The sequence below is a fragment of the Notolabrus celidotus genome, chromosome 4 (assembly GCF_009762535.1).
Source record: "Notolabrus celidotus isolate fNotCel1 chromosome 4, fNotCel1.pri, whole genome shotgun sequence".
Classification (NCBI taxonomy): Eukaryota; Metazoa; Chordata; class Actinopteri; order Labriformes; family Labridae; genus Notolabrus; species Notolabrus celidotus.
Genome location: NC_048275.1, coordinates 33,448,013 through 33,471,714, shown reverse-complemented (window position 1 = coordinate 33,471,714; position 23,702 = coordinate 33,448,013). Strand labels below are relative to the sequence as shown.

Sequence of the window (23,702 nt, the reverse complement as noted above, 5' to 3'; positions counted from 1 at the left end):
AAGAAGGTAGTAAGGAGGTAGTAAGGAAGGAAGTTGAAAGGAAGGGGGAAGGAATGAAGAAGGTAGTAAGGAAGGAAGGAAGTTGGAAGGAAGGAAGAAGGTAGTAAGAAGGTAGTAAGGAAGGAAGGAAGTTGAAAGGAAGGGGGAAGGAAGGAAGAAGGTAGTAAGGAGGTAGTAAGGAAGGAAGGAAGTTGAAAGGAAGGGGAAGGAAGAAGGTAGTAAGGAGGTAGTAAGGAAGGAAGGAAGTTGAAAGGAAGGGGGAAGGAAGGAAGAAGGTAGTAAGGAGGTAGTAAGTAAGGAAGGAAGTTGAAAGGAAGGGGGAAGGAATGAAGAAGGTAGTAAGGAAGGAAGGAAGTTGAAAGGAAGGAAGAAGGTAGGAAGGAAGGAAGGAAGTTGAAAGGAAGGGGGAAGGAAGGAAGAAGGTAGTAAGAAAGTAGTAAGGAAGGAAAGAAGTTGAAAGGAAGGGGGAAGGAAGGAAGAAGGTAGTAAGGAGGTAGTAAGGAAGGAAGGAAGTTGAAAGGAAGGGGGAAGGAAGGAAGAAGGTAGTAAGGAAGGAAGGAAGTTGAAAGGAAGGGGGAAGGAATGAAGAAGGTAGTAAGGAAGGAAGGAAGTTGGAAGGAAGGAAGAAGGTAGTATGAAGGTAGTAAGGAAGGAAGGAAGTTGAAAGGAAGGGGGAAGGAAGGAAGAAGGTAGTAAGGAGGTAGTAAGGAAGGAAGGAAGAAAGAAGCATTCCGTTCTATTCTGCTCTCTGCAGACGGATTTGATATGACCATAGACTGTATAAAATATGGACGTAGTATCCGCTACGTCACCCATCTGTTCCTTAACGCTGTTTTGAAGCCAATCGACGGCAGCGGCCATATTGGAAATGCTGAACTCAACCAGGCAGAGTGTGACGTAAAGGGGCGGAGTTTGAGCCTCCGGGAGTCAAGTCAGTCATGTCCTTATTTGGGCAAAAACTTGTAATCTTAATATCTTCTGAACCGTCGTGTTAGAAAAAAATTCCCCCCCCCCCCATACAGTGTGTGCGGATAGAGAGATTAGCTACCGTAAAGCCAAGCTGTTTTTCGAACCAGACTGTAAACATGTTTATTCATGCTGCAAAGATGCTCTTCTTTGAATGGGTGTGTATGTGGTTTCCTGTGTTTCTGCAGCCAGCCTCTAGTGGATTCTCAATGAACTGCAGTTTATAACACTTCCACATGGGCTTCATAGTTTGAGACCAGAGGTTGCCGCTTGGTTGTCCCTGGTGTTTATTTCTATTGTTATGGGGTTTCAGCCAATCAGAATCAAGTATTGAACACAGCCGGGTAATAACCTGCTGTAAACAGGTGAGTTGTTTATAAATTCAGCCGTACAGTTGTCATGAAGAGAGAAATGAGCTATAGAGACCCAAACTGTTTTTGTACCAGGCTGTAAACATGTTTATTTCTGCTGTAACATTTTAACATGGGGCTCTATGGGGACTGACTCACTGCAGGAGACACACTCTAGTGGACACTGGAGGTACTGCCGGTTTTGGACCTTTGGACCTGTTTTTTTTCTCTGTAGCTTCCTGCTTGCTAACTAAACTCCATGCTGACAGGCTGCTGACTTCATTGTTTTAGTATAATTTCAGTCTCTTTATATTTCCAGGTAAGGATACATGTTTTAGTCCATGACCTGTGGGCTCCATGTTGTCCTGATGACTTTGACTCTTCATGGTCAGAAAGCAGACAGCGTCTCTACAAACCGCTGTATCTGTCTGTATTAATCACACAGGTTAATGAATCAACTCTGATTAACTTCAATCAGATAAACTAACTCACTCTGTTAAATTAAAGCTGCTCTGATACGAGGAATCAATCAGAATAATCAGAGGTCTGTTAATCTATCAGACAGCCTGATCAAAGAGTCTGATGGAGATAAAAACAGAGCTCTGTTCATCCACTACATGACTTTAACTCAATATCTGACCTGATCAGATTCAGTCTGTGCTGAGATCTGCAGTTTGACACAAACTCTGCTTCATCAGGATAACTGGGGACCGAAACAGAGACGAGTAAACTACAGCCTGTCCTGTATGCGCTCATAGAACTCCTGCAGTTTTATTTCTCCACAGTGTTTGCAGAATTGATGGAAAATCCCCCTCCCCAACAATAAGTCAAGAAACAAAGCATACAGAGAGCTAATACTCTCCGGCTCTGACAGCAAACGTCTCCACCCATCTGAGATATGAAGAGAAGAAAGAAAGAAAGCTCAGAGGAAAGTTTAGAGTAATGAAAGCAGATTCTTAAATCATCCGTTAACTAAAGGTTCTTCTCAGCAGCAGGAACCACAGTCTAACTTTAGTTCCTGGGTGGTTAATCTCCCCCTGAAAAGAACGAGGGTCGTACTTTCCAAACATCACACACCTGGCCCAAAACGCTGCAGCTCGAGTACTGACTAGAACTCTCCTGTGTTAGCTTCTCTACACTGCCTCCTCTTAAAACCTAGACTAGAATTTAAAATCCTTCTTCTGACCTACAAAGCTCTTAATGATTAGACACGTTCGTATCTTAAAGAGCTCATAGTGCCCTATTACCCCTCTAGGACACTATGCTCCCAACATGCTGCTCGTCGTACCTAAGGTCTCTAAAAGTAGTATGGGAGGTAGAGCCTTCAGTTATCAGGCCCCTCTCCTTTGGAATCATCTACCAGTCAGGGTCTGGGAGGCAGACACCCTCTCTACTTTTAAGAGTAGGCTTCAAACTTTCCTTCTTGATAAAGCTTATAGTTAGAGCTGGATCAGGCTTGGACCAGGTCTTAGTTATGCTGCTATAGGCTTAGACTGACACACTGGGATCCTGTCTTTCCCTCTCTCTCCTCTCTCTGCCTGTCTCTTCCTTTAACTCTTCCTGTCCCATTAAAGTTACTAACCATAGACCTTTCTGGAGTCCCTGAGCTCCCTTGTCTCATAGGTTCCTCTGGATCTCTTCTTTCCTTAGCTCCTCTCTCCTCAGCTCCTCTCTCCTTAGCTCCTCTCTCCTTATCTCCGCTCCTTCTTTAGCTTCTCTCTCCATAGCTACTCTCTCCTTAGCTCCTCTTGCCTTAGCTCCTCTCGCCTTAGCTCCTCTCGCCTTAGCTCCTCTCGCCTTGCTCCTCTCTCATCTCCTGCTTTCTCTTTAGATGCTCTCTCCTTATCTCCCCATCCTTATCTCCGCTCCTTCTTTAGCTCCTCTCTCCTTAGCTCCTCTCTCCATAGCTCCTCTCTCCTTATCTTTTCCTTTAACTCTTCCTGTCCCATTAAAGTTCCTAACCATAGACCTTGCTGGAGTCCCTGAGCTCACTTGTCTCATAGGTTGCTCTGGATCTCATCTCTCCTTATCTCCTCTCTCCTCAGCTCCTCTCTCCTTATCTCCACTCTCTCCTTAGCTCCTCTCTCCATAGCTCCTCTCTCCTTAGTTCCTCTCGCCTTAGCTCCTCTCTCCTTATCCCTTACTTTAACTCTTCCTGTCCCATTAAAGTTCCTAACCATAGACCTCTCTGGAGTCCCTGAGCTCCCTTGTCTTGTAGGTTCCTCTGGATCTCTTCTCTCCTTAGCTCCTCTCTCCTCAGCTCCTCTCGCCTTAGCTCCTCTCTCATCTCCTCCTTTCTCTTTAGCTCCTCTCTCCTTATCTCCTCTCTCCATAGCTACTCTCTCCTTAACTCCTCTCGCCTGAGCTACTCTCTCCTTATCCCTTACTTTAACTCTTCCTGTCCCATTAAAGTTCCTAACCATAGACCTCTCTGGAGTCCCTGAGCTCCCTTGTCTCGTAGGTTCCTCTGGATCTCTGCCGTAGACGGCCTATCCTAGCTGTGATTGGCCGAGAGGCAGGGTCACCCAGGAACTCAGAGAAAAGGACGAGAGAATATTTTTCCATCATTTATTTCGCACAGTGTGGTGAACACTCGCAAAACGACATCTTAAAGTTGGTCCAGTAGAAAAAGACAAAAAAACACTTGAATGATTAATACTTTGTTTTTCAGCTTTCAATCCTGTCAAAAGTCAATTTGGAGTCTAGAGTCTAAGAGAGGGAGTGGATGCTAGTAGGTTCGTCTGTCCATCGTATATAAATATCCAGAAATCTCTGTTTCCTACAGCGAGGCTAAAAAAAGAGTCAAACGTCTGGTAGAAAAATGGCGTCTACGTAAGAAAAGGGATTAGCCGACTATAAAATGTACACTTTTTTTAAATTTAACTTAATATTCACATTCATATATAAAACTTACAAAACCTGGATCTTTCAGAAACCCTCTAAAAATAGTTTTATCTGTTACTGCCGAAAGATCGTTTAAATTACCTCACATGTATTAAACGGATTATTCTGCGTTTCATTATTTCTGCTTTTTCCAGACGATTTGATTCATTTCATAAAAACATAAGTCAATAAATTAACATGCTACCTCAGTCCCTGAAAGCCAATACTCATCTGTGTTACTGAGAGTAAGACAGGTGTGTGTGTGTGTGTGTGTGTGTGTGTGTGTGTGTGTGTGTGTGTGTGTGTGTGTGTGTGTGTGTATGTGTGTGTTAAAGTGTGTATCCATGTGTGTGTGTGTGTGTGTGTAGAGAGAGAAATGTAGGACACAACCTGTTAGCGTACCTGCCTGAAGGGAGGGCGGGGTTATTTCCATACAAAAAAATAATTCATTGTAAATATATAATATATATTTATACATTTTGAATATATTTACAAATATACCCAGCACTATACATCATACTGTGTATTCATTTCCTCCAGGATAATTGGGAAGTTTTTACCAAGAGAGTGAAAAAGAAATGCATCAATATTACAAAATAAACAGGAGAGAGTTTCTATATGAGCTCTCCTTCTATTCCTCTGTTTGTTAGTCAAAGTTCGTCTCTCTGTCCTCCTTTTAATCCCTCTCTCTTTTTTTTTTTTTTTTGAAGTTCATACATTCCTCCAGGAGCAGAAAACAGTCTTGGAATGCCAGCCGCTGGAATGGATCGCCAAACGAGTCGTCGATTGTAAAACAAAACCTCCGAACACAAACAGTCTGTGGGAGACGAGGAGGAGGAGGAGGAGGAGGAGGAGGAGGAATGTCAGTCCAAATATGGTCCATGTTCCTCTCCTTTAAGACCTCAGGTGTGAGTGTGTGTGTGTGTGTGTGTGCATGGCAGTGAAAGTGTGTGACAGCAGCACTCCTCCAGGTCCGTTAGTCCACCAGGCACCAGAGAGAAGGTGTTCAGGAGATGGGGGGGTGTGTGTGATTTGGGGGTAGGTTTGGCGGGGTAAAGGGGGTGTGGTCTCATGTTTTGACATTCCCGTTGATGTGCTGGTACTTGGGGAGGCAGGGCTCATCCGGTAACGGGTCGTGGGAAAACACCGAGTCATCGCCTGAGGAGCAGGAGCTGCGGGTGTCGGGGAAGCTGGGGGAATACTGCTCCGTGGGGGCGCACAGGTCCAGGTACTCCTGTAGACACACAGCAGGAGAGGAAATGAACACTCATACACACACACACACACACTCAGGTTACAATAAGAGCAAACACAACGTACACACATCGAGCTGAGACTCTGTCAACAAGGAGAGGGACTTTCCAGACGAGGGCGAGGAGAGTATCACCTTCATCTGATATTTATACAAACCTCAGCGAAGGATTTATGGAGCAGGACATGAAAATAAGCTTTCACTGGATACTGTACGAAAATATTTGAGGAACAAGAGGGATTTAAGTGAAGGCTGCATTGCCAGCAGAGCCTGAGGACTGAGGCTGACCTGGTTCTGTTCTGATCCAAAACAAATGTGGACGAAGGTAAAAACAGTGCAGTGGCACCACATCACTTTGCAGTCCGAGTGATTTCTGAAACACTAACGGGGAGAGAGAGACGGCTGGAAGGAATAAAGAAGCTGGCAGAGCCGACACCCCCCTTTCAAAACAAAACCAAGATGAAGGAGGATAAAACCCGCAGAAGTCCTGTCATTAATTTCAGAGCGGGCTCAGCGTGGGGAAGTTATTCTGCTCTCTTCATGTCGGCTGAGGCTCGTGTGTTTTCCTCTCATGGCCGTGTTTGGGACGAGTTGAGAGGAGGAAGAGCTCTTGGGGTTTTCTAGAAAATGAGCGCTGGCTTCCATTTTGCCCAGTTCAACACGAGAAGGCTCACGTTACTAAAGACCTCCACATCTGCCAGCGGTTTGGGGCAAAGGGAGCAGGGAGGAGGAGGGAGGGGGGGAAAGAAGGCGCTTTATTACATTTCAAAAGTTCAAGCTCAAAGTTTGGCTTAAAGTCACAAAGTCTCAGCTCCACAGCAGACGAGTCCTGACAGCTCTCCATCCACGGCCTCTCTTCAGGTCGGCACGCGGATATCACAAGAGACAGGAAGGGGGATGGAAAGAGAGGCCGGCTGCTATATGGAGCGAGCATGGACGTGATGATTGGTCGGCTTCACTGGGCCGTGGCGGCCATGTTGGGCCTGGATCGAATCATACAGACAGTTTTTTTTAAGTCGCCGTTTAGACCCCGAGTTAGCAACGTGGCTCCTAATGCTCTCAAAGCTTTCAGAGAGGTTCAGCTGAACTCTGCGTGAGCTCAGAGAGATGACTCAGTCTGAGGAACATGGTCCTCAGAGTAAAAGGACTTCAAGAAGGAGGAAAGGAGGAAAGGAGGAACGAAGGAAGGAAGTTGGAAGGAAGAAGGTAGTAAGGAAAGGAGGAAGTAGTAGTAGTAAGGAGGGAGAGAGAAAGGAAGAAAGAAAGTCGTAACGAAGGAGGATGAAGGTCGAAAGTAGTAAGGAAGGAGAAAGGAATTTAGAAAGTAGTAAGGAAGGGGGAAGGAAGGTAGAAGGGAAAGAAGAAAGTAGTAGTAGTAAGGAGGGAGAGAGAAAAGAAATAAGAAAGTAGTAAGGAAGGAGGAAGGAAGGTAGAAAGTAGTAAGGAAGTAGTAAAGAAGTAGGAAGGAAGGTAGAAAGGAAAGATGAAAGTAGTAAGAGAGAGCTGCTCTCACCTCGTTGGTGCTGAGGGACAGGATCCGATCCAGATCCTCTACGAGCTGCTTGAAGGTCGGTCTCTGTGACGAGATGGCGTGCCAGCAGTCCTTCATCATCATGTACCTGAAAGAGAGAGATGGAGGGAGGGAGGGAGGGAGGGAGGGAGGGAGGGGGGGAGAGAGAGAGAGTTACAACCTGTTTACTACAGGAAGTGTGTTGGTGTTTAGTCCTGGACTCTCTGAGCTCTGAGCTGAGTCAGTCCGGTCTCTGGTCTCAGGTGTTTCGGTATCAAAGTAACTTCAGGATATTATCTGACACGCTCTCACTGAGCTGATCGTCTATCAGTTTCTATCTGTGATCAAAAACAGGAAGTTTATTCTGACCTGATCACAATCTCATTCAATGATCACTCATTCCATTAGAAAACTATGTAGCCTGACAGAGTGAGAAAAGAGCCCTCCAAGAGGAAGAAAGGAGGATGAAGAAAGAAAAGAAAGTGGGAAGGAAGGAGGATGGAAGGACAAAAGATTAGGAAGGAAGGAAGGAAGGAAGTAGAAGGGAAGGAGGATGGAAGAAAGAAAGTAGTAAGGAAGGAAGTAGTGAGGAATGAGGAACAAAGGAAGGAAGTCGTAAGGAAGGAGGATGGAAGGACAAAAGATTAGTAAGGAAGGAAGGAAGGAAGTAGGAGGGAAGGAGGATGGAAGAAAGAAAGTAGTAAGGAAGGAAGTAGTGAGGAATGAGGAATAAAGGAAGGAAGTCGTAGGGAAGGAGGATGGAAGGATGACAGTAGGAAGGAAGGAAGGAAGTAGGAGGGAAGGAGGATGGAAGAAAGAAAGTAGTAAGGAAGGAAGTAGTGAGGAATGAGAAATAAAGGAAGGAAGTCGTAAGGAAGGAGGATGGAAGGATGACAGTAGTAAGGAAGGAAGTAGTGAGGAAGGATGAATAAAGGAAGGAAGTAGTAAGGAAGGAGGATGGAAGGACAAAAGATTAGTAAGGAAGGAAGGAAGGAAGTAGGAGGGAAGGAGGATGGAAGAAAGAAAGCAGTAAGGAAGGAAGTAGTGAGGAATGAGGAATAAAGGAAGGAAGTCGTAAGGAAGGAGGATGGAAGGATGACAGTAGTAAGGAAGGAAGTAGTGAGGAAGGATGAATAAAGGAAGGAGGTAGTAAGGAAGGAAGTAGTGAGGAATGAGGAATAAAGGAAGGAAGTAGTAAGGAAGGAGGATGGAAGGACAAAAGATTAGTAAGGAAGGAAGGAAGGAAGTAGGAGGGAAGGAGGATGGAAGAAAGAAAGTAGTAAGGAAGGAAGTAGTGAGGAATGAGGAATAAAGGAAGGAAGTAGTAAGGAAGGAGGATGGAAGGATGACAGTAGTAAGGAAGGAGGATGGAAGGAAGGAAGTAGTAAGGAGGAAAGAAGAGAAAGGGAGTAGTGAGGAAGGAGGATGGAAGGATGACAATAGTAAGGAAGGAAGTAGTGAGGAAGGAGGAATAAAGGAAGGAAGTAGTAAGGAAGGAGGATGGAAGGATGACAGTAGTAAGGAAGGAGGATGGAAGGAAGAAAGAAAGTAGTGAGGAAGGAGGATTGAAGGAAGAGAAAGAGTTTAGTGTGGAAGGAAGTAGGAGGGAAGAAATAAAGTAGTAAGGAAGGAAAGGTGGAAGGAAGTGGTGAGGAAGGAGGAAGAACGAAAGGAAGTAGTAAGGAAAGAGGATAAAAGGAGGAAAGAAGAGAAAGGGAGTAGTGAGGAAGGAAGAAAGTAGTAAGAAAGGAGGGTGGAAGGAAGAGAGAGTTTAGTGTGGAAGGAAGAAGGAGTGAAGGGGGATAAAAGAAAGGAAGTATGAAGGAAGAAAGAAGGAAGTGAGGTAAAACCGTTAGCATCACATCGGTAAACAATGCGGCCCGACTGAGTGAGACGAGACCACCATGGACTCTATCACCAATAACTTCCTGCTAACTGAACATGATCCCTTCACTGAAACTGATTCTGATACCAAAACCTGGATCCCGTATGATACCCAGTCCTCCTCTGGTTCACATGCAGTTAAAGAAACACAGTATTGATGGAAAACACTGATTGAAGTTATTTTCTAGCTCTGGATTAAATCCCTCTCTCCGCTCATTTGGCACTTTAGTTTTTATTTTGGACCACATTTGAGTTCCTGGTCCCATTAAGACCCACCAGTATAACCAGCCCTGCTCTGTGACACTGTGATGTGTGTTTGTGTTGAGTATTGTGTCCGTCAGTGTTTACAGTCTCTGCAGCAGAGCTACACCATTGTCCTCTAGCTCTGTGTGAATGAGGACACTGATAGCAGCCTGTCCCAGCTGTGCAGGGGCCCTACAGAGGGGCCACAGAGTCCTCTGAGTCATGGATCTGATGGGGAGTCTGTGTGTGTGGAGTCTGACAGTGAAACATTTAAAGACTCTTACAGCTCATTGGTGCAGTTTCCAGGCTTGTCCATGCGATGTCCCTCTTTCAGCAGCTTGAAGAGCTCCTCTACGGGGATGCCCGGGTACGGAGACCCCCCCAGGGTGAAGATCTCCCACATCAGCACCCCGAACGACCAGCTGAGGAGACAGAAGAGAGACGGATGTTAGAGATGTTGTCAGAAAGAGGACAAACTTTTAGTATAGTCCTGGAAGCTGCACCCTGCTCCTGACGGTGGATGCTGGGAGGAGGAGCAGGGTGCAGCTCAAGCCGTCACTCCAGGGCTCTCAGTCCTGGTTCATGCCGTCCAATCAGTGTCACTGTCCTTTAACCTACAGATCGATTACACAGAGTCACTTTGCCAAGCTTTGACACAGCTCTCACAGTGTTCCTGTCGGGGTTGGGGGGGGGGGGGGGGTGGATGGAGGAGTTAGGGGGGTGTCAATGCCTTCTTTCTGCCGTCCGGTGGCTCGTGGTGCGAAGCCGCTCTCTGTGCCACTCTGCCCTGATCTCAATGATGGCTTTTGTGCCCCGCTGGACGCTCACACAGACGAGCATTGTCCCGTCACACCACACCAAAACAAACAGAGGACCACCCACAGCACACACAGGAGACGGGGGAGGAGGGGGGAGGAGTGGGGGGAGAGATGGTTAACAGCCATTAAGGATTAACTACTTCCTCATCCAAGAGTCTGCCCGGTGAGAATCTGTGATTTCTCTCTATGTGTGTTTAAATCAGAGGCGAGACAAAGCATGTACTATAACATGCAAACGCTTATGTGACGGAGGTCATATCAGCTCCTCCATCTGTTTACTCAGCAGCAGCCCAGAGTTTGTCCTCTCCTCTATCACAGCCGTGAATCTCTCCTCGTGTTGACACACTCCCTCTCGTCTTTCTGCTCCACTTTGTAACGTCTCTCGGCGCTCCTCGTCTCGCTGCAACGCCGCTAAGACGCACGTCAACCTGCAACCAACCTCGACTCTCTCCAAATAAACACGCAGGGCGACACGCTAAGGGTCATTTACCTGACCTGCAATCAGACGCTTTAGGGCGTTACATCACACAGGCTTCACTCATGTAGGGCCGCAGACTTAAGTTCTGGTTGGGCCCAAGCAGCAACCTCCAGTCTAAAAATATGAGTCCAATGCAGAAGTGTTAAAAACTGCAGTTCATTGGCGATCTGTTTGAGGCTGGCTCCAGAAGTACTGGAAACCACATACACACCAATTCAAAGCAGCCGATCTTTACAGCAGAAATAAACATGTTTACAGCCTGGTACAAAAGACCAGTGTAGTCTGGGTAGCTCATTTCTGGATCGGCACACAATCAATCAACCTTTATTTGTATAACGCCAAATCACAACAAACGTTATCTCAAGACGCTTTTACAAACAGAGCAGGTCTAACCCACACTATGTCAAATTATGAACAGAGACCCAACTTCAGGGCTGCACGGTGGTGCAGTGGGTAGCGCTGTTGCCTCACAGCTAGAAGGTTCCTGGTTTGGATCCCTGGCCGGGCAGGTGCCTTTCTGTGTGGAGTTTGCATGTTTGCATGCGTGGGTTCTCTCCGGGTACTCTGGCTTCCTCCCACAGTCCAAAAACAGGCTCACCAGGTTGATTGATCACTCTAAATTGCCCATAGGTGTGAGTGTGTGTGTGAATGGTTGTCTGTCTCTCTGTGTTAGCCCTGTGATAGGTTGGCGACCTGTCCAGGGTGTACCCTGCCTTCCGCCCGAAGTCAGCTGGGATAGGCTCCACCCCCTGTGACCCCTAACGGGATAAGCGGTCAAGATGATGGATGGATGGATGGATGGATGGACCCAACTTTAAGACAGGGTAAGACTCAGTCTGACCCCACCTTAATCCACCATGAGCATTGCACATCGCAGTATTTAGCTAGTTACAGCGGAGAGGAGAAACTTCCTTTAACAGGCAGAAACCTCCAGCAGGACCAGACTCATGTTAGACACACGTCTGCTGAGATCGAGTTGGGTCTTGAAAGAGGGATAGAGGGGAGTAAGAGAGAGACGTGTATGGGGGGTGAATTTTTTTCTAACCCGGCACTTTTGAAGATATTGAGATTACAAGTCTTCCAATGAGAGGCACAGCTGACTTGATTGACAGGCGGGAACACTGTAGCTGTTGGCGAGGAGGCTCAAAGCCCGCCTCTCTACATCACAATCGCTTGACAGCAGCAATATGGCTGCCGCCGCCGATTGGCCTCAAAACAGCGCTTCGGAAACAGATGATGACATCACGGATACTACGTCCATATTTTATACGGTCTATGGTTGGGCCCCACAAATTAATTGGTAAGAGTTGAAAAATCTGAACTCGAGTGAATCATTCGTGATGTGATAGCCAATCAGCGTGCAGGTCCTCTGGTGACGTACGGACCAATCGGCAACCTCCGGTCTCAAACTATGAAGCCCATACGGAAGTGTTATAAACTGCAATACATCGAGAATCCGAGGCTGGCTGCAGAAACACCAGAAACCACATAGACATGAATGGGAAAAAGACGATCTTTGCAGCATTAATAAACATGTTTACAGCCTGGTTCAAAAAACGGCTTGGCCCTAGGAAGCTAATCTCTCTATCGGCACACACTGTACGGGGAGTGAATTTTTTTCTAACGTGACGGCTCAGAACATATTAAGATTACCAGTTTTTGCCCAAATAAGGACATGACTGACTTGACATAGCTGTTGGCTCAGAGGCTCACACTACGTCACACTCTGCCTGATTGAGTTCCGCATTTCCAATATGGCTGCCGCCGTCGATTGGCTTCAAAACAGCTCTCAGGAACAGATGGGTGACGTCACGGATACTACTTCCATATTTTATACGGTCTATGGTACGGACCGGTGGAGGTTCCTTCATGTGGGATATCTGGGACACAATGATCTCTGAGCAGCTTCCCTGAACTCTGTGACTCTACCTGTTTTTATGGGATCAGGAATAAACAGGAGCTCACTGTGAGGACAGAGAGGGAGGAGGATTTTCTGATAAGTTGTAAAAACCTTTGTCTGACACTTGATTCCAGATACTTCCTTTTACTAGGAAGTTAGCCCCCCCCCCTTTAGCATAACTGGCTTCCCCGTTCGATGTAGTCGAGCTCAACCTTGCTTGATGACAACAGACTGGGGTGGTGTTTGAAGGGAACCCTTCCCCTCTTGAGAACTTGCGTATGAACGATTTTGACTCACAAATTTAGAGTGAACACAAAACATTCTTACTTTCGTATTTGCACAAATGACGCTATTGTTTGAGTTTAGTGCAACTCCATAACAGCCCCACTTCACCTTTGTACTTAAACACTGCACCCAAAAGTAGCATGGTACTGGTGTTGTGAGAGGAGCACGTAAACACACAGCAAGAACACCACCTACACACACACTCAGACATGCACAACAATGACACCTACGCTACAAATCTCCACTATCTTCCTCCGATCCCGCCTCTGTTACGTTGTCCAAGGAAGGATCAGAGGTGGAACATCTTTGCCCGACCAACAGGCGTTAATATCCCGCCTTGAAATATCCGTATGTACGAGTCAAAGTCTCCTAGCTTATACTTTTTGTATTCCTGCACACGAGTGCCTTTGACTGCCGTCACAGAGAGCAGCCTCTCTGCAGTTTGATCCTTCGTTCTGTGTTTCGCTGCATGAATACAGATATCTGCAAACAGGTCAATAGTTGTTCATGCATCAATGGAGGCTCCTCAGGATGAATTTGTTTTCCTCTTTTTCATTCAGTAAATGTGCGGTCCGACCCAAACATCGCCTCCGCACCATCACTGATTCCCTCTCTTACTCAATCCAGCCGGAGCGGAGTCCCCCGAGCCCGTCCGTCAAAACAACGAGCGCCCGTTTCATTGGGATTCATGTATTCATTAAATCTGATGTCATGTATGGATCGCCCCCCACTCTTCCACCCACTGCTCCCTACGTCTCCTCCTCTTCCTCTCTCAGTCAGTGAAAAAGCCAATTACTAAAAGTGAGTGATGAAATACAATTAGCGGTGAGCTGACAGAACGAGCTACAGCAACTACATCGTACCCCCCCCTCCCACACACACACACACACACACACACACACACCCCGGACCCCCAATCAGGTTATTGACTGATGCTGCTGCAGGGAATATGAAGGACACACACAAACAGGAGAGCTCCTAAACGGACGAGCACTGTGTTCATGATGCAGCTGTGTAACTCACACACACACACTCCTTCTCTCAGGGGTCAGCATGCAAGCATTTATCTAATTGCCACACACACTTTCAGTCTGGAGCGAAACTTCAAACGCTGCTGTCAGGACGGATGAGCCTCAAACGCAGAAACAGAGAGACGCTCTTCCTTTGTTCTGTTTTTAGAACGAGAGCTCTGCACGTTAAAAACAAAGAGAGAGAGAGAGAGAGAGAGAGAGAGAGAGAGAGAGAGAGAGAGAGACGGGTCAGCAGCTCACACACCGGATGAATGAGAGAGTAAAAGGAGGAGGAAGGGGGAGGGGGGGGGTCGTATTGATCGAAGAGCAGATCCAAAATGGGTGAGCCACATGTTCAAAGTGTTCCTGGAACAGGACGGAGAAGGAGATGAGTTCAGGAGGAAGAGGACCTCAGCTTTTAAGTATGGAGGCCTAAAAAGGAGGGGGGAGACTTCCGAGGCAAGAGGAGCGAGGGGTGAGGCGGAGGAGCGAAGGGTGAGGCGCTGGTGGGCTCCTTCAGGCCCTTTGAAGCCGCTCAGATTAGTAACACGGCATTGGCTCCAAGTCTAGCGTGAAATCCTCACTTCTGCTGCAGACCGGTCAATGCAGGACACACATAACCCCCCCCTCAACTTCACACACACACACACACACACACACACCTAACACCCACAAGCAATGCTCCACAACACCTCACCCACTCCTGAAAAACAAGCCTCTGACCCGACAGCTGTGCGTGACACTGAATCTGAAAATAGCAAAGAAGGTGTTTTTGTGCACGTCTGATCGGACCCTGTAGGAACACGTGATAATGTTTGTGCTCAAATATGACCTCACGCTGCAAAACATCACAACATGCATGTAAGTGTTGCATGTGTTTGTGTTGTACTTACACGTCACTCTGGTGTGTGTAGACCCGGTCGAACAGAGCCTCTGGAGCCATCCATTTCACCGGGAGTCGACCCTGAGGACACACAGGTGAGAGGTCAGACAACATTTACACACATCCCTCCCCCACAAGGATCTCTTCATTCCTGTTGTGTTTGAATCTCGGCGTGGGAGCAGCTGAGTCTGAGGATCTCCCAGAGGAGGGTTTACATCGAGCTGATAAACGGGGTCACAGATAAAGAGGAGAGTTTATCTCTCTGTGCTGCTGAAGCTGGGCACAGCTAACGGTCGATACCTGCGTGATCGAGCTCTGATAGGATCACAGTCTTTGGACAGTCAGAGATACTAAATAAGTAGATAACATCCTGATCTCAGACTACAGAGATTCCTTGATTTATTCTGGATTCACCTCCAAGTCTGTGCTCATGGTGATCCTGAAGTTAAGGTCAGATTATTTCACACTGAGTTTTCAGCTTTTGTTCAACTCACGGACTCTTCAGATAAAATCGGACAGGTTTTACTTTTTGTATTCTGGATGTTTTAAAATGTCTTCCTAAGGGGCGCTTGTGGTCTAGTGGTCTAAGCGCCCCACATACAGAGGCTACAGTCCTCGTCGCAGGGGTTGCCGGTTCAATTCCAGACCGGTAGACCATTTCCTGCATGTCTTCCCCCGCTCTCTACTCCCCATATTTCCTGTCTCTCTTCAGCTGTCCTATGGAATAAAGGCAAAAAGCCCCAAAATATTAAAAAAATAAATATAAAAATGTCTTTCTAATGGGTTCACAATAACAGCCAAATTCCACTGGGTCTGTCATCAGATCTGATAGGTTTCTATTCCAGTCAATGTGTTAATTTCCACTGGATCCACTGTGTTGCGTTCCCACTGTGTCTCTGATCCAGCAGGTCAGAGCCCCCCGGATCAGAGACACAAGACTTCTATGTTTGCCGGATGCCGGAGCACGACGCATCAATCTCAACAGAGCAGATGGAGCGGGACAGGAAGTCAGGTTTCACCAAAACAAAATGAAAATCATCCGGTTAATTTTCAGAATAAAACACTCTGTGTTATCACCAGATCAAACCAAAGTCATGATGAGCGGAGCCAGGCCTGGAGTCAACAGGTCAGAGGTTTTCAGAGGACCAGAAAGACAACATGGAGAACATGGAGGAGGAGGAGAATCCTTGATTCAGTGATTACCGCGGGGAAAACCTCGGTCACTTGACTCCAGCTATCGGGCGTTCTGAAAACGCAACCGTTGGGAGACGGACCGCAGCGGATCAGAGACGGACCGGACACAGATCTGGAGCTGCTGCTGTTCTACGCATCACAAAGTATTTTCACCCGGTGCAAAGATTTGGTGACGTTTGAATAAAACCAGATTTTTAAATCTGATCTGAAACCTCCTGTACGGTGGCCCTGAGAGCTCACAGCACTGCAGCTTAAGAAAACATCTTCATCAATTTGACAACACATGCGCAGCATTTAGAAAACATGCTGCAAAGACCACAACACAACGGAAGTGTTTCCAGAGGACACTTTATAGTGATGCACATGTCTGGACACGCTTGTAGTTTAACAGCAGATCACTGCAATAGGCTGAATCATGCGATCACAATGTTAAATAAATCAAAAACACGTACTTTTTTATCTCATTTTCAAACACCACTGATGGTAAGATAACCTTAATAGCGCTGTGACTCAAAATATGCGTCAACAACAAGCGTGTCGGGACGTGTGCATCGCTTTTAAGTGTCCCTTGGAAACACTTCCGTTGTGCTGTGGTCTTTGCAGTGTGTTTTTCTAATGTGTTGTGTTGTGGTCTTTGCAGCACGTGTTCTAAATGCTGCTGTCAAATTGATGAAGATGTTTTCTTTATTTGCTTGTGTTTTGCCTTTTTGCATGTGTTTTCTTAAATTGCAGTGCGGTGAGCTCTCAAGGCCACCGTACTACTGCCATCTGAGTCTGACCTCACAAAGTCCTTAGAGAACAGATCTTTAGCTTCTTTAAATCCAAACTGGTGATGAGGCTTTGGCGACCAAAATCAGACGCATTGAAGATAAAAAAAGACCTGATCACAGGTTATGTTAGCGCTGTTTTTCTGCACTTATAATTTGTTCTGGCGGGTAAAACAAGGGAAGTTCAGCAAGATTTAGGTCCCTGAAATATTCAAGTTTGAATCTGTTGTTTTGCCCATGATTGTCTCTGCTGCAGCGTTCATTGTCCTAACCATCGTCACCGTCAGCATCATCACACGTTGTTGTTCTCAGTGTGGTCGTGCATGCGATGAAGATCCATCCATGCATACTTAGTGAGAAAGTATTGATGCCGCTCTGTGATGGGAAAAAAAAGGACTCCAGCAAGCGACTGTGGAGATGTCATTCAGTCTAAGCCCCTCCCCCTCTCTCTCTCTCTCTCTGTCTCTTTGGCTAATTGTCTAAGAGTCTCTGGAACTAAAGGAACAACAGGCTGAGGGGTAAACAAGGCAGAGTCTGCAGAAGCACGACATTCAGAGTCCGCCTGGGAACCTGCAGCTTCTGCCAACACAGCAGCCCAGAGAGAGAGAGAGAGGACGGATCTCACACCGACAGCGCCCCACTCAGGTTCAGGACTCACATTAGTCGTCTTTTTGTAGTAGTCGATGTTGTGGACGTCTCGGGCCAGGCCGAAGTCAGCGATCTTCATGATGTTGCTCTCTGTGACGAGAACGTTCCTGGCTGCCAGGTCTCTGTGTATACACTGAGAGGAAGAGAAGAAGAAGACGGTTACCTCACTGCAATCATAAACCAGGTGTAACAGGTGTAGGAGTTTGTTTGTGGTGGATGTGATCAGGCAGAAACAACATGACGCCATGACGGCTCAGCGCTCTGACATGTCTGCATACGCTCACATTCCTCACATGCTTTAACACATATAGGCCCAGAGTGTGTGTGTGTGTATGTGTGTGTAGGACAGTATGATCTGTCACATTCCTGCAGTGAGAGGGAGCGTGAAGCTGCCAACATGGCCGCCCCCAACCCCCCCACTGTGACACCCTCACCATGCTCCCACACAGAGGGGCTTTGTGGAGGGATGAGCCACAATGCAAAGGGGGGAGGTGTTTTTAGGAGACAATATTCCCACAGCAAGCATCCTGCGTTCACCCTCCTGATGTGAGAACCATGTTTCGTGTCCTCGTACCTTTTGTGATGCTAAGTACTCCATCCCTCGAGCCACCTGGTAGGTGCAGGACACCAGGTCTTTGAAGGTGAGCTGCTCGTCGGAGACTCGGGCGATGTCGTACGAGTACTCCATGCCGGGCGGCCGGCGAGCACGCAGGTACTCCCTCAGGTTCCCTTTGGAGGCGTACTCCACGATCACGTACAGGGGTCCTGCAGAGAAGAAGAAAGAGTCACGTTAGCTCCTGAGGTCAGTCGTTAGGGATTCTCTTTGAGAGACGGAGACACTGAACATAAATCAGAGAGCATTTTTTAAAGGATGGCGGACACAGAGAGACCTTTAAATCTGAGCTTTGACTAAGACTCTTCAAAAACATGAAGTCAGACAGGTCAACCTGATCAGAGCTGCTTCAAAACATCGCTTCGAGTCTCCAGAACTTCAATTATGAATCAGTAGAGGGGTGCATGTTTCTTCATTTAGTTATTATCACTGTCATGGCGAGGAAGAATTAACGTTTCTGAGTTTCATCAGGGAAATGAAACTTCATCTTCTGACCGGTAGTGACCTCTAAAAACGTCTCACACTTCCTGATCCGGATCAATTCCAGAAGTCCAGTTTTGACGTTGCTTAGCGCCGCTGGAGTGGCTGCTTGTTGCAGCAGCTCTCTCTTTGTTGTTCTTTTTCCAACCTTTTGTCATATCTGTTTAGTTCTCTTTGTATTTGGAGCCTGTCATGACTTTTAAAGGTGACATATCACGCTCTTTTCATCAATATATATTGGTCTAAGAGGTCCCCAAAACATGTCTTTCAAGTTTATGCTCAAAAAAACACTTTGAAATCAGATTTTGGTCTGCCTGAAAACCCCTCTTCTTCAGCCCTCCTCAGAACAGTCTGTTTTCTCTCTGACCACGCCCCCTCAGGAAGTGGGTGTGGCCTCGGCTGTCCAGCACGTTGATCTAATGTTTACATGTTGGCTGAATATACACGGCTGCTCACAGACCCGCGTTACTTCAACCCTCTGAATCTGATCCAGAATCTGATCCTGATGGAGAGGCGCCTGCAGCAGGATCTTTCTGAAGGATCGGTCACAGATTTAGTGTTTCTTGTTGTTTTATTTGTCAGCATGTCGTCGTGTGTCTTGGTACACAGCTACGAACATGTAGCTATGTGGCTATGCTAACTAGCGCTAGCACTTTCCCATGAAAAATTAAAATCATCCACTAGATCTTCAAATCTGCAGACGTGGGGAGTAAAACCGACCTTTGTGTTTATTAAGACAGCCTACAACTAGCATGCCTCCCTCCTAAGCTCCTTGTTAGCACACATGTGTGCAGGGAATGAAAAACGGAGGAGGGGTTGAGTTGTATTTTATACAGTCTATGGGCTGAACAAGCTCCGAGCTCTGACTTCCTGTTACAGACCGGATGGCGTTGTGACGTATGAAAAACGCTGAAAACTGAAACGGCTCATTTCAGCACACATTTACAGAAAGGTGGAGAAATCAGAACAGGGGCAGAATGGATTCTTTTCATTCTCGGGGGGTTTGTAGACAGGGACACATATTTCAGGTAGAGAACCATTAAAAAGTCCATTTTGCATGATATGTCACCTTTAATGACTCATTTGTTGGCCATGGACACCAAACTGGCTACGTTTGCAGTGGTGTTTTTAGATCCTGCGTGTATCCATGGTAACATTGTTTACATACGAGATCAGCTGTTAGCAGCTCGTAGCATGTTGATGCTAAACGATGCTAGGCGCGATGTTCCCTGCAAGCTGAGGAGAAGGAGACGAGGATGACTTGAACCTGTCAACCTGTCCTTATGGGGAATGTAAGATCTATTTATGATAAGGTGGACGAGCTAACCCAGCACCAGAGGGAATACTGGCAGAGTAGCATCATGCTAACAGAGCTAACACCAGACACGAACGCCACATTGGAAGGATTTCACCTGCTGTGGGCGGACAGGATACAGGAGAGCAAGACTGAACTAACTGGTGAAGGCCAGCTCAGTCCTGGACCCTGTGGAGGTGGTGGCTGACAGGAGGATTATGGACAAGCTGTCGTCTCTGATGATTTCTATATATATTCTTGTTGAAATTCTTGTACTGTGCACCTTCTTGTTTGCTGCTGTAACTCCATGAATTTCCCCGTTGTGGGACGATAAAGGAGTATCTAATCTTATCTTATCTTATCTTATCTTATCTTATCATGTCATGCACAGTGAGGCTGCCTCCATCTTAAACGCAGAGTGGAACACTGAAATAACTTCTGTCATGTCCCGGCATGCTCACCTTCTTGCGTGCACGCCCCCAAAAGGTTGATGATGTTCTTGTGTTTGCCGATCATCTTCATCATCTCCATCTCTGACACCAGGTCGGACAGGTCCTTCTCCGTGGCGTCGTCTGCAGAAACAGGAAAACAGGAGGCGGGATTAACAGGACATAAACGTACACTCTGCCTGCCTCATCTTTAACCCCTTAAACTCAGACGTCATCGTGTTCTGCAGGTACTCTGATTAAGTGCAGCTGACAGACACAGATTGCTCCGACAGACGACAGAGGCATCCTTTCAGAGGCTCAGTCTGGATTCATTATCTGCTATACAGGCTCCTTTTTCATGCATCATCTAGCTCACCTGGAGTCCTCTGAGGGGCGAGTTTAAATCACCCCAAAAAACGTGGAGAATTAATGTATCATCCACCATCCTGCTCCTGTACCTGGTCTAACTTCCTACCTTTAAGTCCCGCCCCCTTTCATTAATCACTCGCCTCATTGTGTCGGTGCTGACGGAGCTCCAGCCAGCTGCGGCTGCTGAGGTCAGGAATGCACCTGCCCCTCACCCTTACATACACAACCTGCCCCCCTCCCCTCCTTCATCATCACTCATCAGCAGCCAATAAGAAGTAATAATGACGGCCTCAGGCTCCTCCTCACATCTGAGCCGTTTTCCGGGTAACCCGCCATGAACCCTGAGCTCTGGAACGTCACAGCGGATCGGGACACACTCGCCTTTCAGCATCTTGACTGCGACGGTCACAGCCTCCTTGGGTTTGTCCTTATCGATGCCCAGAGCCTCCGCCATGACCACCTGACCGAAGCAGCCTTCGCCGAGGGGTTTACCCAGAGTTAACCTGCAGAGACAGACACAAAGCACAGAGAGGAGAGGATGTTAGTCTGCAGAAACACCAAAGACATCTCACTTACCACTCTAGAACACTACGCTCCCAAAATAGAGGCCTGCTAAAGTCTCTAAAAGTAGTATGGGAGGTCGAGCCTTCAGTTATCAGGCACCTCTTCTTTGGAATCATCTACCAGTCAGGGTCCGGGAAGCAGACACCCTCTCTACTTTTAAGAGTAGGCTTCAAACTTTCCTTTTTGATAAAGCTTATAGTTAGAGCTGGATCAGGCTTGGACCAGCTCTTAGTTATGCTGCTATAGGCTTAGACTGCCTGGGGAACTGGCGCACTGACACACTGGGATCCTATCTCACCCCCTACCCCCCCACCCCGTCTCTTACTTTAACTCTTCCTGTCCCATTAAAGTTACTAACCATAGACCTTTCTAGAGTCCCTGAGCTCCCTTGTCTCGTAGGTTCCTCTGAGCTACCGTAGGAGTCCAACTGATACGGACGTGCTGGACTCACGCGACAACAGCTTTACTACTCTTCTCATCACTATCACTTCTCTCTCTTACTCCCCTCTATCCCTCTTTCAAGACCCAACTCGGTCTCAGCAGATGTGTGTCTAACATGAGTCTGGTCCTGCTGGAGGTTTCTGCCTGTTAAAAGGAAGTTTTTCCTCTCCACTGTAACTAGCTAAATACTGCGATGTGCAATGCTCATGGTGGACTAAGGTTGGGTCAGACTGAGTCTTAACCTGTCTTGAAGTTGGGTCTGTGTTCATAATTTGACATAGAGTGGTCTAGGCCTCCTATGTTTGTAAAAGCATCTTCAGATAACGTTTGTTGTGATTTGGCGCTATACAAATAAAGATTGATTGATTGATTGACTCCAACGTGCATAAGGGAATTTACACAAACACGACATGAGACAGCTTCATGCAGACGACTGAGGACGACTGAGGCCTGCAGCAAACAGTACACAGCAAAGAAACTCTGCCCTACATCAGGATCTCACACTATTACCTGAAGTGTTCACCCTGACTTTACACCCTCTCTTCACAGACTCGTTGTCAGGGAACAGATTTGTCTGTTTGCATTCACACATGCATCACCTGAGAGACATCTTCAGGAGTAAAACAGACTCTTCACCGGGGGCGGTACGCATGAAACAAGTCTTAATAAGTCCTAGTGAACTGCTTCAGATGATCGTGTTTACTAATGCAGACGCTGTAAACGTGTGAGAGGAGCTTTAAAAAGCCGTGTTCCTGATCTGACGGTGACATCGGTTTAATCCTGGAGCAGAAACAAAGACAGAGTGTGAGAGTCAGAGAATGAAACCAGGCATGGAGCCAGTTTCTCAGCCTCACCCTGAGCTGTTTCACTACATCTCTCTGTTTCATCAGAGTGTGTGTGTGCGCATGTGTGTGTGTGTGTGTGTGTTTGAGAGAGACAGCTTTATTGGCGCGGTGACTGCAGCCCGTGCCAGGGCAGTAGGTAGAAGGCCGACATGGCAGCGATAATCACCTGATAAAACCAAACTGTTTATCCTGCGCTGGCATGCTCCAGTATACACTCCCTGCGAGTCATCATCACACGGGGGCTCAGCTCACACACACACACACACACATCAGAGTGTGAGCAATGCCCTGCCGGCGCTGTGAGCCAAACAGTTGTCCATCTGAACGCTGAAGTCATGCTCCAACGTACGACGTGTCCGTACAGCTGGTGTGTTCAGCTACTCACTGATCGATCAGGACGGAGATAAACACACGTCCTCTAACAGCATCCATCAGAGCCCTGCACTCATCTGACCCCTGTGTGCCTCGCTCGTTTGATTGACAGGTGAAGCCCCGCCCCTCAGGCTCTGTGTCCTGGCTATGTAAACACTCACACTGCACGCTGCAAAGCCAAGAGCCCGAGGCCGGCGCCCTGCCGCTGTAACACAATCCCCTTTCTGTCCACACACACACACACCCTCTCCACGCTGAATGGCAGCCATTCTGTCGGTCCAGCCGCACATAATCAATGTTATTTTTCCCTCCATGCAAACCGCTAACGTTAGCATTCCTCAGAGATCCGCCTTCCCAACATGATCCCTCGGGCGCTGGGATGACAGGAGAGGAAAAAATAGAGACACACAGGGATTCATTCAGAGCAGACAAAACATCCAATGTGGAGAGTCCGTCAATTAAACTCTAACTCTGCAGCACACCAGAGAGGCTCCAGTTACTCCAGACATGTTCTCCTCTTTAATGACAAACTTTATGATGACACAGTCAAACACCTTCAGGTTTATTATCTTGTATTTCCTCTCTGCTCTCAGACCCACAGGCCTGGAGCGTCTCACACTCCTCTGACCTTAGCCGTCGTGTTAAACCCTCACACTGTGACTAACTCAAACCTCAGCCGTGATAATTCCTCTGGTATGAGCGCCAGCCAAACGCTCCTTTGGCTGAAACACGCAGATGAAAGCAGCGAGCGCTAACCGGTAATTAGCCCGGCTTCATTCCTGCAGAGGCGTAAGAGCGAGTGTGTTAGTGAGCGAGTGTGTGACGTCGTGAAGGATTGAATGAATCGGACGCTTTCATCTCCAAACCGCAGCGATTATTCAGAGTGAGTTAGCTGAAACTCTGCACCGAGAACAATGGTTATCAGGTCACTCAGCCGCAGAGATACAATCACACTGATCCTCTGTTTGTTCTATCATCGTGCATAAGATATAGATATCTGTGTGTGGAGAGGAGGAGCGCAGGCTGCAGTGAAAGTTACCATGCATGCAGTCAAACAGGTTGTGTCTGCAGAGCTTTGAGTCTTAGTCTTTGCATTGCAGAGTTTTGAGCAGGTTGGAGACTATGGCTGTTTTTGAAACCGCCTGCTACACTACTAATAAGAAGAGATTTGGGCTAACCGCAGTATGTGGTCAAGACCCCCTTTAGCATGTTTATTGTAATAATA

The 23,702-nt window shown here is 47.1% G+C and overlaps 1 protein-coding gene across 3 annotated transcripts in view; it reads right to left on the bottom strand.

Moving 5' to 3' along the window:
- Positions 1–3,870: 3,870 nt before the first annotated feature.
- LOC117812064 (fibroblast growth factor receptor 2) overlaps positions 3,871–23,702 on the bottom strand; it is a 36,776-nt gene continuing 16,944 nt past the window's right edge. For 2 of the 3 annotated variants that reach the window (XM_034682650.1, XM_034682649.1), the window contains exons 7-14: positions 20,637–20,758; positions 19,920–20,030; positions 17,646–17,836; positions 17,082–17,204; positions 14,473–14,543; positions 9,373–9,510; positions 6,965–7,070; positions 3,871–5,433 (exon numbers count right to left, since the gene is read on the bottom strand). In XM_034682650.1, the coding sequence (XP_034538541.1) occupies positions 5,269–5,433; positions 6,965–7,070; positions 9,373–9,510; positions 14,473–14,543; positions 17,082–17,204; positions 17,646–17,836; positions 19,920–20,030; positions 20,637–20,758 (1,027 nt within the window). In that variant the 3' untranslated portion in view covers positions 3,871–5,268. Of the gene's footprint in view, positions 5,434–6,964; positions 7,071–9,372; positions 9,511–14,472; positions 14,544–17,081; positions 17,205–17,645; positions 17,837–19,919; positions 20,031–20,561; positions 20,759–23,702 lie in introns of all 3 variants that reach the window. The other variant, XM_034682648.1, reaches the window with a different exon arrangement.